Here is a 16,220-nt window from a genome sequence, read left to right as displayed (position 1 = left end):
TAACCCAATCAGATAACACTAAAAATTCAAAAAAAGCCCAAAAATTATATCAGAATCCGAATCCGACCCGAATACATAAACGGATATGAAAATCGACGGTAATCGGGTCGGGTCGGATTTGGGTCTACCCGACCCGATTCCCTGCCCTAACCGAAACAAGCATTTGAGTAAAGCAGGTACATACTGTTAGACTAATTAAAATTGACCAACTTGAGTACTATTATAATTTGATCGACTTTGACTAACCAACTAATTCGAATTGGGCAGATATGTAATCTGTCAATGTAGAGCTGAGCAACGTAATTTTTTCGATTAATCTGAATATTTTTCCTAATTGAATGAAAGAATTATAATTCAATTAGGGGTTTAGAGGGAACAAATCCATTAATGCACGACCAAAATGGTTAAACCTTATCTAATCTGTCCAAATGTACTGATTACTACATGCTTAGATTTGACTTGTCCATATCAACCACTGCAGACTGCAGTCCAGTCCAACCCCTGCCATTTAAAAAATGATATATATTTTAAGCGATCGTTTTCCATTGTTGCTTTGATTTGGACCAACCCTTCACCACAAGATCCTAACTTGAGGAAAGGATAAAAGAAAGCATACAGGTTTCGGGCCCCTTGACATTTCATTATTTGAATCAATGAAGACCTCGTGTAACCTGTGGCCTATATTTCAATCTAAATGACTAAATATATAATGAGTTTGCACTTTGCAGTGTGTGGCTTGGTTGTGTTGTGATCACTTAGCCGAACTAGTTACAGGGCACTGCATTCAATCTATAATTAATATCATAAAATTTTGGTTACATTTTTTTTATCATCTACCTGGGTGTGTGGGGTTCTTGGGTGAGTGGTGTGAATGCTGTGTTGCTTTAAAAAACGGTCACAAATCACAATGAGAGGAAGGTGAAATTTGATAATGGGGGCACTTGGAATAAGAGGATTCTTTCTCTTCTTATTCTTATGCTTCTTCCTATATGCGTCTGCAGGTGCAGTAGATGATAGCACTAATGTCCTTAGCAGACTTGACTTTCCGCCTGACTTTGTGTTCGGTGCTGGTACCTCTGCTTATCAAGTAATATCTCATTGTCTGCACTTTTTCTGTCTTTGAACCTATATTTTCTTTAGCTATATAATTCCTAGAGTTAAAACTATAGGTGGAAGGAGCAACTGCAGAGGACGGAAGAAAACCTAGCATTTGGGATACTTTCGTCAGTGATGGTAACTACCATTCTTTTTCATTTATTTATTTGTTTTTTTTTTTAATTTCTGCTTACTACTCAAAACCTGAATTATAAAAGGGGTTGTGAGTGGTTGTTATTGCAGTTTGTTATTCACTCTGTTTTGTTACTCTGCAGGACGAACACCTGGCAAGAGTACAGGTGATATTGCATCGGATCAATATCACAAGTACAAGGTTCTAAATCCAACTAATTGCTTAGAATGATTCAGACATACATTTAATTTCCTTAAAGTAAAATTATCAAAAGCGATGTGCTTGATCATTTCTACTTCGTTTAGGCTTTTGATTTCCTTTCCAAGTAAAATCGATTCGTCTTCTAATGATAAAAGGAAAACCGAAAATTTATATTTATCTGCAATGGTAGGATGATGTGAAGCTGATGCACAAGATGGGTCTAGATGCCTATAGGTTCTCTATATCCTGGTCTAGGCTCATTCCTGGTATGCTACTGCATTCCACACTAACTCATTGGATTCTATCTTAACTGAATGTCGTGTATCTTGAAACTTGCTTGTTTCGTTTATCTTTCCCCGCAGATGGGCATGGAGCTGTCAACCCCAAAGGACTGGAGTACTACAATAATCTTATCGATGAACTTGTCGGCTATGGTACCCGACTGGTTATTTTTGTTTACCTTTTAGCAAGAGATTCACATCAATAATTTCTAGATAAAAAGTCCACAACTATGAATTGGTAGAATAGCATTAATAAACATTGAGCTATACTATAATAACCTAAAATTTTTATGTCCTCTTCATAGGAATCGAGGCTCATGTTACTCTTAGCCATTTCGATACTCCCCAGGTCCTGCAAGATGAATATGAAGGATTCTTGAGTCCAAAGTTTATGTAATTAGTCCATCACTTGCCCAGCGACAAGAATCGCTCATTTAATTGGTAGTCTAAATTTCTTTTTCATGAACTTTTTTTCTCTCTTTGCAGTGAGGATTTCACTGCATATGCTGATGTCTGTTTCAAAGAATATGGAGACAGAGTAAAAACCTGGATAACTTTCAATGAACCAAACATACTGACACTCGCTGGAAATGATGTTGGACTGATGGCGCCAGGCCGCTGCTCTTACCCGTTTGGTATTAATTGTTCCAAGGGAGACTCGACAACAGAACCATACCTTGGTGCCCACAATATCTTATTGTCTCATGCAGCAGCTGTGCATTTGTACAGAACGAAGTACCAGGTTCTGCATCTTTGCTCCTCCACCTTAAACTTTTTGGGCTAGCTAGTAGCTCTAGTGCACTTGGCGAAGTCTGTGCTTCTGCAGATATGCAGTTTGAATTTGGCATTAACACATCGGTGTCTGGTTCTCAGGCAGTTAATTAAGAAAGTATATGCTTCTCTTGTAGGAAAAACAAAGAGGCCAGATTGGAATAACACTTGAAGGATTTTGGTTTGAGCCTCAGACTAATTCACCCCAGGACGTCACTGCAACAAAAAGAGCACTTGATTTTCACCTTGGCTGGTTAGTAAGATACTAAGATATGCCCCAGCTCGAGAATAATCCTCAGTTTTCTATCTGTTTTCCTTGCCTCAGTATTAGCCTAAGCACCTGGTGATTATTTGCAAACAGTTACATAACATGCTTTCTTTTTTATCATTGGGCCAGGTTTTTGGATCCTCTTGTATATGGGAGATACCCTGCTATTATGAGGGAAATTGTTGGATCTCGCTTACCAAATTTTACAGAGAACGACTCAAAGCTGTTAAAGGGCTCGTTTGATATCATCGGTTTAAATCATTATTGTGGTTTCTATCTTCAGGACTTTCCTAGACCCTCAGATAAGTATGGCAGCGATTACTTTAGAGACATCTCTGTTAAACCATCATGTAAGTAATGCTTATAGGTTAATTTTTTGAATTGCATACACCGCACATGGTGAGTCTCTTCCTTTCGCAGATACCTTTATATATGTGAATTTTGTTCAGCCACCTCAGACCTTAAAATGCGGATCGAGTTGGATAACTCAAAGGCTCTTTGGAAACTATGCTACAAAACAAACAACTTCATCATTATACTTTTGTGGACTAATACTAACCTAGTGAACACTGTGATTTATGGCAGTGCCTATAGTAAGGATAATTGGGAATTTAACACTTAATAATGCCCAGTTATTGAAAACCAAGTGCATGTTAACTGCATTGTTTCTCTAGTCATGTAGGAGAGCTGGTGAGGACCACTGATTTTTGTGTAACTCGTGTATCTCAAATTGACACTTGACAGTTGCTGGTGGTGCTTATACTGCACTTAGAAATGGTCTTCTAGTAAGAGTAAGATGCTCATGAACGAACTTCTCATGTGTTGGATTTGAGACTAGAACATATTCGTTCTAACCAAAAAGTTGGAACCATGACCAGGATTTCACTAGGCTAAAAGCTGATGGACTGATTGTAGGATGGGGACTACAAAGATTGCTGGACTATGTTAAAGTGAAGTACAAAAATCCTGCAGCTGTAATCCATGAGAATGGTACTGTACTAATCTTCGTTCCTGGAATTTTAAGCTTCAGCAGTCATAATACTAGTCTATATTTTTAGTTCTCATGTGTTGCACCATATGAGAAAGCAGGATATCCAATGATTGGTGACGGCTCATCTGATCCGGCAAATCGTAATGATACTGCGAGAATTGAGTTTTTGCAGACGTACATTGGAAATTTGCTTCCATCCATAAGGTATCCTTCGCTACTGGCCCCTTTAGAGTGTGGGGAAAGCATCGCTTGTTGTCTGACTGCAAAGATAGCTGAGTTAAAAATAATAGGGACCCAAATAATATAGATGCAATTAAAAAAAATATTAGCATAGCTTTGTGATGTGCATTTGTAATGTCTGTAATCTGCTCAGTGAATTGTTTAATGTTCCCAAAATCCCAAGAATAGAAAACTAAAATTGCTCCAAGACACAATCCATGACCTTAAGCCTTACCTTTTGCAGGAATGGATCCAATGTCAAGGGATACTTTGTGTGGTCCTTTGTCGATTGTTTTGAGGCGTTGGGTGGTTACAATTCTCATTTCGGGCTTTATGGAGTTGACTTCAATGACAAGGATCGGCAGAGGTACCCAAGGCACTCAGCTCAGTGGTATTCCACTTTCCTAGAGAAAACTGGAAGCAAAACGAAAAAATCTAGTTATTTGTATAGCGAGTAAAATTGAAGTAAGTAGCTCAGTTGAACAGTGTTCTATGTGTGATGTGTCTTCAACTTCTAAGCTGAAGTCCACTTACTGTTCGCTGCAACATATTTCTTGTAACATAAACATTGATGTTTATACTAAATGTCTCTTCATCTGCATTCCGACCAACTGAACAACTGTGTACTAGTTATAGCACATCATACACTAATCTAGTCCCCAACAGAATTACCTTATCTGCTGTATGCATCTCCTTTCCATCTCTGATGACTAGAATTGTTTGGTTGGCTATATACTGAACTTTGTCGACACTGACTTTCCCTTATTCAGCTTCTCTAAGATCAGAGCACATCTAATTAACTCTGTTTTTTATGCTTTGAGATATGGCTTTCTTCCGTAATCCTCACATGGCACATCCATTAGAGGAGGTTTATGAAGCCATAAGAAGATAATTGGTAATTAGTATGGTTGTTGATTTGTATTAGCATTTTAAGTTTGATTCTTATGATTGTTTAGAGATAAAGATCACTAGAGTTTAGAGCCACCATCAAAGAGATTTGTGGTGGAGCTAAACTCTCAAGCTAGTGAAACTTTGATTCGAGTGGACTTGGTGTTCACTAGGGATCAAAAGGCAATTCGATAATCAACCTAATGATCAATCAAATTGCGCGGTGGATTAACTTTCTTTAATATCTTTCTCTCATTTAATTCTACTATTTCGTAGCTATTATTTACTATTTTCATATCATTAGTTAATAGTTTGATTAGTCTACATTCGTTACAAGTACATGCAAGCAAGAGTGGAGAACACGATAAATCCTCTTTATCACATGATATTTGAGAATATATATTATTATAACTTGATTAAAATGATTTTAGCATGTTAGAACTACTGTTTTTACATCTATTAAATTTTAGTAGATTTTGGGTTTAATCTCCCTCGCCAAAAAATCGTTATATAAAATCTCCTTGTATGCGAACAAACTAACAAAACACCCCTCTTTTCTAAAACAAAATAAATTGACAAAAATACCCCTAAAAACTATCTCAACACCACCGTAAACAACCCTAGCCTCTCTTTCATCTTTTTCACATTTGAAATTTTTTCCTCACACTATAAACCCTCACCTCTCTTTATCTCTCTCTCTCTATTTTCCGACACCACCATAAACTCTCTTTACTCTCTCTTTATTTCCCGACAAAAGATTACTCAAATCTTTTGAAATGAAAAAACTTGCAATTTACTTATTTTTCTTACTGTTTATGGTAGATTATTGATTGGTACGTGTTCTTCCACCTCCCCAAGGAAATGATGAAGCTAATTAGATGTTCTTCACCAAAGTGTCTATATTTGTCATAATTTGCATGGGTAAGCATCTTCCATGTAATTTAATTACTGAAGTTGAATGTGTAGTCTGTGGTTAGTCTACATTCTTATGTTTGCAGACTAAATTCACAAAATCTCTGAAGATGTAGTCTGTGGTTACTCTGCATTCTTATATTTGCGTAGTAGTTTTAGTCTACATTCTTAAAATCAAACCTTCAAGTTCTAGAAGAGATGGAGATAAAATTGAGAAAATGGTTGCTCTAAAAACTACGAACAAACCAAATCTTGTTAAAATCAGTTAAAGTTTTCATAGTTTTGCAATTTCAACTTTAGATTTTTATGTTTGTGTATGTAATAGTTTTACTATGCATTTTTATATTTTCGTAGTTGTTTTTACTCTGCATTCTTAAATTTGCATAGTATTTTTTATTTGCTTTTTCATGTTTGTGTAATGTGTGGTGGTAATTTTACTCTACATTCTTAACTTTGCATAGTACTTTTACTCTGCATTCTTAGATTTGCATAGTATTTGTACTTTGCATTCTTAAATTTACACAGTATTTTTTATTTGTTTTTTCATGTTTGTATTATGTGTGGTGGTAATTTTACTCTGCATTCTCAACTTTGCATAGTACTTTTACTTTGCATTCTTAGATTTGCATAGTATTTATACTCTGCATTCTTAAATTTGTATAGTAATATAATTCTGTATTTTAAATTTTGCATAGATGATCTTTGTTATTAATTGGTTTTCTGTCATTATAACATAATGTAAACGAGAATAAGCTATACAAGACATTTAGATCTTCAATATGAGAAAGACATTTAGATCTTCGATTGAGACATCAACAGGAGCAAAGAAGGATTGTTTGTGCTTCATTGAGATTATCTACCACAAAGCTGCTTAAATGGGGTTCCATGGTCTCCGCTGCTAACTGCCGCCCACCTAATCCTAAGTGAATTCCATGCCTTGGGAAATAATCATCATCTCTGAGCTTGGTTTAGTTATGATTAGATTAGGAACTTTGTTTGCGTAGACATATATGATGCATGGTACATTTGCTTGTTTATTATTGATCTACAAGTAGAACCAAGTTGTATCTATACAAGTGGTTAATATGAAGTTTTAGTTTCCTTGAGTGTGTTTTTTTGCAATGAGTAATTTAAAATTGGAGCTCAACATAGCTGACGCATTTAATTAATCAAATCCCGGTGACCTTTGCAGAAAGGTTAAAGGTTGTTGTGCTAAATCTGGTGAAAGAATTAGGAAGCCAGATAACCTTGCCGTTTATGCCCAATTGTATAAACTTCTACAATTTGTGTTCCTGGGTTATTTGCGCCACAATTCCTAAATATAATAGTGAACTTGTGTTACTCTGCTTCACTCTAGATGCCACTGATACAAGTTAAACTTCAGTGATTGTGTCTATATCTTGCATCTTCATAGAGAACAACTTTTATACTTTACATTTACATATATTCTGTCAGGTGTCGGGCAATTTTTATTACCAAAAAATTACTATGTAAATTTAAATTTTCATAGGTCAAATTACTATGTAAATATAGATTTACATATATAATAACTATGTAAAAATACATTTACATATATTATGTCAGATATCAGGCTAATTTCATCCGACACGTAAAAAACCCACTTTCATGCCAAGCATCTCAACCACTTGAAAGCCTTTTATCCCAAGTTGCAAAGTCGTCTGAAGAGGTATTAAGAGTTATTAAGATTGCTGGCCTTTATAACATCAACATCGTCCAAAGTCTCAGTAATTCCATCTTCTCACCGACCACTTATAGAAGATTATCGTGAAGGATGCCATGCATTTTGACATTAGCAGAGTTCATAGTTCTTTTCATGAATTAAGAAGCCGCAACGTAAAATTCTTATGCAAAAAAATCTTTTCATATAAAACTACTATGCAAAAATAGATTTGCATAGAAAAATTAGTTTGAAAAATTAAATTTGCATACTATGCAAAAATAAATTTACATAGAAAAATTTGTATGCAAAAATAAATTTAACGAGTATGCAAAAATAAATTTACATAGGAAAACTCATATGTAAAAATATATCTACATAATAGAATTTATAGTGAGAATACATTTGCACACTGAAAAATTGAAAGAAGAAAGGAAAAAAGATAAAAGAAGAGAAAAAATGGAACTATTTGTTCAAACCCACAAAGTTGAGATGACATCATCAAGTCTATTAAATTAATTTGAAGAAGATTGAGACCCAATAATAAGATGAAATTGAAGAAGATCTAAAACAGTTGAAGAAAATTAGTTAATAGATTCAAAATCAAATCTTTCAAACAAACCAAACTCCTGTCTAGAAAAAAATTGAAGGTGATTGAGAGAGAGATCGAACCAAACCTATTGAAATTGATTACTGATAAAAATCGAAGATAATTGAGAGAGAGATTGAAAGTGGAAACTTGTTTCTTCAATAGTGAAACAAGAACATCACTGTTTCGATGTTATTCAATCGGTGCTCTTTATTTTTATTTTTTTCTCGTAATCTTCGGTGTTCTTCAATCTTAAATCTCTATTTTCATATTCTCCCATATATGAAAGGGTAGAAAAAGAAACAATTTTGGTGAAGAGATTAAAATTAGACCGGGTTTAATTATTTTTACAAAAACAGAGAAGTTATATATAAACGGTTTGAAAAGAGGGGGGTTTAGTGGGTCGGAGCGATTTGAGGGTGGTTTAGTGTAACTGGTTCTGAATGAGGGAGGTGAGCCTCATTTCTTGTAAATTTTAGTTATCCCACAGTCCTGTGGTTCCAAATATTTGGCAAGATTGGAAAGGTTATGGAATAAATTCATACCGACATTGCGCTAACCAGACTTATTTAAAATGAGTTATAGTTGCGGCATGAGATAAGTAATTGTTTTACAAATTACAATCGTCATGAACTAAGCAGGATACAACCAAACGGTACAGACAACAATGGCGTTAGAAAGTTTCTTTAATGTATTAATCATATCACATTGTAATTTGACTTGTAAATAAACTCATGAATGCTGACATATATATACTTCAAAATTTTAGATTCAAGTATTTCGCTGTGGATATTACAAGTCTTTGTATAAATTATTTCCCCATAAAATTAGCCTATGTTGGATTACCAAATGTACTAGTCTCCATATACAAGAAAATGACTAGTCCACAATTCTCCATGGATGTTCGTATAGTGACCGAGGAGATTTTTCCCACAGAAAAACATGTCGAACCAAAACTTTGTAGGCCTATGATTACAATTTACAAGTTTATTTACGACTATATATGTATAACATTTCCATGAGTCGTGGCCTTATTTGATTATGGCCGTTCTTTGCTAATTTGGAGTTTTGGACTAATGTGGAAAGCAAATTTCTAACGAAGAGGACATGACCCAATAATAACAGAATGCTTAAATTAGGTTATCATTTTCAACCCTACATCATCATCAAAGCACTCAAAATTAATGTGAAAGGCAAATAGGCAATGGAGACAAGAAAGAGATTTGACTCCTTTTTAACGTTGCTTTCTGCAGTGATCAGTGAACCACTTAAGCAGAAGGCCGGCCTGATTCTCCAATATGGTCAAATATATAATTAGGGTCATTTGTTTTTGTCTCTTATAAGACTACGAGGTCTTATAATCTCTTATAAGATGTCGATATTTTTTTGGTTTGTTTGTTTTTGTTTCTTATAAACTCTAATTTTATAAGTATCAAAATTGGATCTATTTCAATCTATAAGTCTTATAAATTGAAAAATGACTCAAACACCCCGTCCATATACTCCTAAATTTCATTTATATCTCTTTCTTTCCTTTTTTTATTTTATTTTCCAAATAACTCTCCATTGCTTTGCACCATCACCACCACCACCACCACCATCACTATCAAACTATTAAAACCACCACCACCACCACTGCCGCCACTACCACCACCACCACTACCATCGTACTATTAAGACTATCACCATCACCACCACTATGATATTAAAACCACCACCACTTTCACTACCACCACCACCACCACCACCATCACTACCACCATAATATTAAGACCAATATCATCACTTCCATCCACTACCACCACCACCACCACCGTACTATTAAAACTATCATAACCACCACCACCGTGTTATTAAGACATTCACCACTTTTACTACCACCACCACCGTGCTATTAAAACTAATATCATCACCTCCACTACTACCACCACCGCACTATTAAGACCACTATCACCACCAACGCCAATTAAGGTAGTTTCTTGAAATCGATATTCTAATTATCAAAATTAATTTGAAACCAAAAATCAAACTATAGGTTTTTTCAAATTAATCTATTCAAGTTAAATTTGATGTAAAGTAGGGTTATATTTGTCAAATAATCATCTATAAGATGTCATGTATTTGTTTTTTATTTTTTTATAAGAAGAACTTAAAATGAAAAAACAAACCACTTTAACTTTAAAATGAAAAACAAACCATTTTATAAGACCCTTTTATAACACATGCTCTTATAAGACCCTCTTATAACTTAATCCAAAAAAACAAATTGCCCCTTATTTTTGTTTTCGTTAAATCCTTTGTTTCTTCTTTGGACTATAGTTTGTAAGGTTATGCTTTTAATCAAGAAAGTTTCAACGTATAGTACAAAATATATTATGTTATCAAGTGTTTTAGGAATCAGTAAATAGATTATGTTATCAAATACTTTAGGAATCAGTTGTACTTCCCTGTAATCGTTCATTTTATATAATCAGAATCTTACGTTAGTGTATATATAAATAATCAATGAGTACAGACTAGAGAGTACCAAGGCTCCATAGAGCACAGTAAGAGCTTCAAGCTCTGGTTGCGTGAAGAAGGCAGAAGAGATGGTGGGGGTATTTAAAACATCAAGCTGCTCTCTCTTCTTCTTTTTCTTCCTACATATATCTGCATGGGCTTTCGATATTGGAAGTATTATTGCCACCACCACCACTTCTGTACTCAGCCGACATGATTTCCCACCTGGTTTTGTGTTTGGTGCTGGTACATCGGCTTATCAAGTAATCTATATCCCCCGCCTTCTCTCCCTCACCCTTCTTCCTATTGTCATATGTTTTTGTTCGATCGTACGTAAAAGTGATTCTTTTTGAATTTTGTTTAGGTGGAAGGGGCAACTGCAGAGGATGGAAGAAAACCCAGCATCTGGGATACTTTCACCCAAGGCGGTAAAATCCGGCTTCTTGTTCTGTTTTAATTTTTTCTAACTTGAAATTTATGAGGGGATATGATAGAGTGTTTGTTACGTTGTTTTGCCATTTTGTAATTCATTCTCTTTTGCTACTCTGCAGGAAGAACCCCTGACAAGGGTACAGGTGATATTGCGTCGGATCAATATCACAAGTACAAGGTTTTAATGCCAGCCCAATACCTAGAAAGCATACTTATATTTTCCTTCATATTGAAATATAATAACTGTGTTGAGCAAGGTTCTCCTATGTTGATACATGTAATGATGTAAACGTATTTTGTTTTCATACGTAGACACAGATGCATATATACCTACTGACATACATACATTTTATCATTGAAAACATGCATATGAAGTCAGATGCTAACTATTATTTTCAAAAAGAAAATTATCCCCTCCTATGATAGTTTGGTTAGTGCTCTTCGTTTATCTCATAGGAAAACGAAGAAAATATTTTTTTCCATGCAGTTAAGAAGAGTATCGTATAAGATAGTCCAATACGAATATATATGAGATTAGTCTTTTTTGGCAAAATCTGAATATGGCGACTTACGAATTACAATTCCAAATTTCTAAAACTTATCCCTAATAGGATGATGTGAAGCTGATGCACAAGATGGGCCTAGATGCCTATAGGTTCTCTATTTCTTGGTCTAGGCTCATTCCTGGTATGCCTACTATATTCCAATTCCTCAAGTCAGTACGTACTACTTCATTTCTTTGTTAATTGAATGTATTTTGAACTTTGCTTGTTTGCCATATCCTTTCTTGTAGATGGGCATGGAGCTGTCAACCCCAAAGGCCTGAATTATTACAACAATCTCATCGATCAACTTGTCAGCTACGGTACCTGCCTGAATATCATTGTTTCCCTTTGTATCAGATAAAGAGTCCACAACTATGAAAGTATTAGTGAAATAACAATGATAGGCTTTCATTCATGCCATTTGTGTATGAAAACTTCTCTTCTTTCCCGATTGATCCTACAGGAATTGAACCTCATGTTACTCTCAACCATTTCGATATTCCACAGGCCCTGCAAGATGAATATGAAGGTTACTTGAGCCCAAAGTTCATGTAATTATTCCATCACTTGCACAGTAATGACGATTGTCGGTTCAAGGGGTAGTCTAAATGTCTTCTCCTTTATTGTTGGCTCTATTGCAGTGAGGATTTCACTGCATATGCTGATGTATGTTTCAAAGAATTTGGAGACAGAGTAAACACTTGGATGACTTTCAATGAACCGAACATATGGACAATCGGTGGAAATAGTGTCGGCATGATGCCACCAGGCCGCTGCTCTTACCCATTTGGTGTTAATTGTACAAAAGGAGACTCAACGACAGAACCGTACATTGGTGCTCACATTATCTTACTGTCGCATGCAGCAGCAGTGCATTTATACAGAACAACGTACCAGGTTTTACTTCTCTCCCCTTCATCCTCTTGTACATCCTTAGACCATGAGAATTACCAAGAATAGTGATTTTGGTGAATCTGCTATTGCAGTAAGAAAGTTGGCATTAACAAATTGTGCTTCATTTGTAGGAAAAGCAAAGAGGCCAGATAGGAATAACACTTCTAGGATTTTGGTTTGAGCCTATGACTAATTCACCACAGGACATCGCTGCCGCAAAAAGAACACTTGATTTTCTCGTTGGTTGGTAAGGGAGATATGCATGAACATAAGCAGTTGAGATTAGTCCTTATTATTATTTTCATCTCTCCCTCAATATTAAACCAATCTCCTTACAGTTTGTAAGCAATGATAACCTTATATCTTCTTAATCATTTTACCAGGTTTCTGGAACCGCTTGTATATGGGAGATACCCTGCTGTTATGAGGAAGATTATTGGATCTCGGTTGCCATATTTTAAAGAAAATGAACAGGAGCAGATAAAGGGATCCTTTGATTTCATCGGTTTAAATCATTATTGTGGATTTTACGTTCAGGACGTTCCTAAATCCTTGGATAAGTATGGCAGGGATTACTTTAGAGACATGTCTGCTAAATCAGCATGTAAGTGAATCTATCAGTTACCATTTATTAAAAAGAAAAAGAATATCAATGCTGATGCTTTTGGAGCCAAAAAAAATCAAGTGCATTGAAGTACATTGTCTCATCATAGTCATATAGGAACTTGATTTGGTGATTGTCACGAACTTCTGTGTTAAATCATGTCCACTTTATCAATGCTGGCATTCATGCTTATGATGCAGTTACAGATGGGCTTCAACTAAGGCTAACAGAAGGTTGGGCTCCTGACATGAAACCTGATGGAATGATTGTAGGATGGGGACTACGAAGATTGCTGGACTACGTCAAAGTAAACTACAACAATCCTGCCACTTTTATCCATGAGAATGGTACATTAGTACACTTTTCCCTTCACAATTTTTAAACCTGGAAATTTTGAGCTTCATCAATCATTACTTCAGTCTTAATCTTAGTTCCCATGTGTTTCACCTTACAACAAAGCAGGATATCCAATGAATGTGGATGACTCGTCTAATACTGCTTCACGCAATGACACTGAAAGAATTGAGTACTTAAAGATATACATTGAAAATTTGCTTCTATCAGTAAGGTTCGCTACTGAACTCCTTACAAAGGATCTATTTCTGGTTTATGGATGTTAAAGTGTTTTTTGAAGGTCGCGTTGTGGTGAAGCATTGTGCGGATAATATAGAATCATGTGCTCTTTATGACTTTGATCATTCAAACAATGTCTATAACACTGAACGCTTGTAGACTTTTGACACATGAACAAGTGCACACAAACAAACAGAGAAAAACGCCTCACAGAAGGCGATTTGCATAGATGCTTATAGGAATTTTCCTCGAAAGTATTTCAGAATCGTTACAAAGTGCAAATATATGTCTTCCATAGTTAAAAGATGCAAAAATACTACCAACATAGTAACGTGTACGACGACTTAAATGTGTGTATATATGTTGTTCAGTTATCGAAATAGTTCTCTAAGTACTTAAAACACGTATAGAGTTGCAATACATTACCTCAAAACCTTAATTTGCTGAATATTTTTGCAGGAATGGATCAAATGCCAGGGGCTACTTTGTGTGGTCATTTCTCGATGTTTTTGAGGCATTGGGCGGTTACACTTCTCATTTCGGTCTCTATGGAGTTGACTTCAGTAACAAGGACCGACGAAGGTACACAAGGCAGTCAGTTCACTGGTATACCACTTTTCTAGCAAAAACTGGAAGCAGAACAGAAACGTCCAAGTCATTTTTTGTTCAGTGAGCAAAAACTGGAAGTCAGCAGACAATTTTCTGTGTGTGTCGTCGAAGTTAAGTCAGGCGTTCAAAAATGCTGTTTTCCACGCAACACTTGTTTTAATGAATTACATACTGATTTTCATATTATTCTTGTTGGGAACCAAATACTCTGAAAGCTGTACAAACTTGTAGAGAGGGACACCAACAATGTATATACGAACCTGCTAATACACTCGGTAGGCACTAACTAACCACATTCTCTAGTGCGCGCACACAAGTACCGACTTGAACAGGTATCAGGAAATAAAATGGTTTTATCAAGGGTGTGTCCTTGTCCTTGGGCCACCGAGACATGGGAAGATTTGTCGGCAGAAATACCCTGATTTGATTCGGTTAATCAATTTCTTTGACGAAACATTTTGGTCTTTTTGATATAGGAAGTGACCTGTTAACTTTTAGCCCAAGGGGGTGTTTGGATCCTATTTATTTATTGCTAAAAAGTGTTTATTAGTGAAAAACCTTTAAAAAAAATAGTTTTTCATCCAAAAAATATTTTTGGTCCCAAAACTAATAATTAGGTAAAACTTGTTTTTTAAGTTAAAAACTATTTTTATTTGAAGCCCAATGTTTTAGACTTTTAGTGATTTATCTTGCTGATATGCCAAAATATATCGGTAAAACATAGTGTGAAATCTTTTGATAAAATAGGCATTGAAAAACTTTTTTAGAATAAATCTTTTTCATAAAAGTGTTTTTTAAGAAAAAATACTTTTTTGAAAAAATGAGAACCAAACACCCACCAAGCCTTCACGCTTTAGAAAATAGTTGAGTATCATTGCGGAAATGGCTGATCATGAAGAGGCTTACAATATAGTCGTGGGATAGTCGTGGGTGGGGATCGAGATTGGAATCTAGTGATGATTCTGTTCTTCTTTTTCCCGATTTTTATAATTAATAATGTGATGGTGGATTGTTAAGTCAAAAAGAAGGAATCGCATTCTTCCGAAAGAGAGACAGCACTTTGGCTTTGCTAATTGCGAAGGCAGGATTAGATTACAATTAAGAACATGGATTAGAGACTTATATAGTGGAAGTGCGAAATTAAGAACATGGATAGAAATGCAATTTATTTTGATCGAGGCAATCGCAATCTTGATGTATTTTTTTTTGCACTCAGGTAAGGATTTGATTAAAATGAAAGAATTTGTTACGATTTGCATGTGACTCAACCGAATCTAAAATAGACTAAACAGAATCTAAAGTAGAGTCTCAAAGGACATTCAAGCCAAATGGTGGTCTACTGTCACTCTATATAGCCTGTCCACTTGCCATTGTGGAAGCCTTCCTTACAACGGCATCGGCTTCAAAATTGGTTTCATAATAGGTGTGTGTCAATCTCCAGCTTGTAAGCAAGGAAGTTGCTCGTGTCCATCGTGCTCTTATCGCAAGGAGGTTGCTCGTGTCCGTCACAATCTTGATGTAAACCATTCCTTCCAGTGTTGTGTTAAACTGTTAATGGACCGGGCTTTGGACCTGTTTTATAGACCACCGGGGTTGGACTTCCGTTTTTCTTAAGCTATTGTGACGGTGACTCGTGTCTAACCAAGTAATTTTTACGGGACACTTAAATTTCCAAATGGAATTAAACCAGCCGAGCAAGATTAATGAAACAAACGAATTCCCTTGAAAAAAGATTTATGAAATACTAGCATCTTTGTACGTGTCTCCGCCAAGTTAACAATCTTTTATTTTATTTTATTTTTCATTAATTTATGGACGTGAGATTACTATTTTATCTTTGCAAAAAGACAAAATAAAAAAAATAAAACAAAAAATAACATTAGCTGTAAGGCAAAATTGGAAAAAAATTAATAGCGTGATGAATTTACTGTTGAAGCTCTCGTTTTCTTTAAAGAAATTAGATTGGAGAGAGAGATTACAAATATTGGAGAGAAGTAGAGAGTTGAGAAAATCAGAATTTTTGTTTTTTTAAAGACAG

The 16,220-nt window shown here is 35.4% G+C and overlaps 2 protein-coding genes across 5 annotated transcripts; both read left to right on the top strand.

Moving 5' to 3' along the window:
- Positions 1-711: 711 nt before the first annotated feature.
- On the top strand, positions 712-4,560 carry LOC147519625 (beta-glucosidase 31-like). Of its 3 annotated transcripts, none has more exons than XM_086591189.1 (14): positions 712-918; positions 1,002-1,087; positions 1,170-1,233; positions 1,371-1,429; positions 1,620-1,695; positions 1,792-1,863; positions 2,016-2,103; positions 2,197-2,452; positions 2,619-2,734; positions 2,879-3,099; positions 3,494-3,540; positions 3,628-3,739; positions 3,839-3,944; positions 4,204-4,560. In XM_086591189.1, the coding sequence occupies exons 5-14, from the start codon at positions 1,635-1,637 to the stop codon at positions 4,415-4,417; spliced, it is 1,293 nt and encodes a 430-aa protein (XP_086447315.1). In that variant the 5' UTR covers positions 712-918; positions 1,002-1,087; positions 1,170-1,233; positions 1,371-1,429; positions 1,620-1,634; the 3' UTR covers positions 4,418-4,560. The 3 variants fall into 3 exon arrangements, with proteins under 3 accessions (XP_086447315.1, XP_086447316.1, XP_086447314.1); XM_086591190.1 differs by having other exon boundaries at positions 782-918; positions 1,156-1,233; XM_086591188.1 differs by having other exon boundaries at positions 792-1,087.
- A 5,859-nt stretch (positions 4,561-10,419) lies between these two features.
- On the top strand, positions 10,420-14,368 carry LOC147519624 (beta-glucosidase 31-like). Of its 2 annotated transcripts, none has more exons than XM_086591192.1 (12): positions 10,420-10,788; positions 10,890-10,953; positions 11,077-11,135; positions 11,569-11,644; positions 11,751-11,822; positions 11,966-12,053; positions 12,144-12,399; positions 12,528-12,643; positions 12,780-13,000; positions 13,201-13,347; positions 13,463-13,568; positions 14,033-14,368. In XM_086591192.1, exons 1-12 carry the CDS (start codon positions 10,615-10,617, stop codon positions 14,244-14,246), a joined length of 1,593 nt encoding a protein of 530 aa, XP_086447318.1. In that variant the 5' UTR covers positions 10,420-10,614; the 3' UTR covers positions 14,247-14,368. The 2 variants fall into 2 exon arrangements, with proteins under 2 accessions (XP_086447318.1, XP_086447319.1); XM_086591193.1 differs by having other exon boundaries at positions 10,490-10,788; positions 13,207-13,347.
- The last annotated feature ends 1,852 nt before the right edge of the window (positions 14,369-16,220 follow it).

Source organism: Coptis chinensis, chromosome 2 (genome assembly GCF_015680905.1).
Source record: "Coptis chinensis isolate HL-2020 chromosome 2, ASM1568090v1, whole genome shotgun sequence".
NCBI classification, from domain to species: Eukaryota; Viridiplantae; Streptophyta; class Magnoliopsida; order Ranunculales; family Ranunculaceae; genus Coptis; species Coptis chinensis.
This window is presented reverse-complemented; position numbering and strand designations above follow the sequence as displayed.

Bases quoted from the DNA above. Each gene is read 5' to 3' on its own strand.
- LOC147519625 (XM_086591188.1), top strand. From the start codon at position 932: ATGGGGGCACTTGGAATAAGAGGATTCTTTCTCTTCTTATTCTTATGC. The intron at 3,100-3,493 runs GTAAGTAATGCT...GACACTTGACAG, and splicing joins CATCTCTGTTAAACCATCAT to TTGCTGGTGGTGCTTATACT. The intron at 3,541-3,627 runs GTAAGATGCTCA...AACCATGACCAG, and splicing joins GAAATGGTCTTCTAGTAAGA to GATTTCACTAGGCTAAAAGC.
- LOC147519624 (XM_086591192.1), top strand. From the start codon at position 10,615: ATGGTGGGGGTATTTAAAACATCAAGCTGCTCTCTCTTCTTCTTTTTC. The intron at 10,954-11,076 runs GTAAAATCCGGC...GCTACTCTGCAG, and splicing joins GGATACTTTCACCCAAGGCG to GAAGAACCCCTGACAAGGGT. The intron at 11,823-11,965 runs GTACCTGCCTGA...TTGATCCTACAG, and splicing joins CGATCAACTTGTCAGCTACG to GAATTGAACCTCATGTTACT.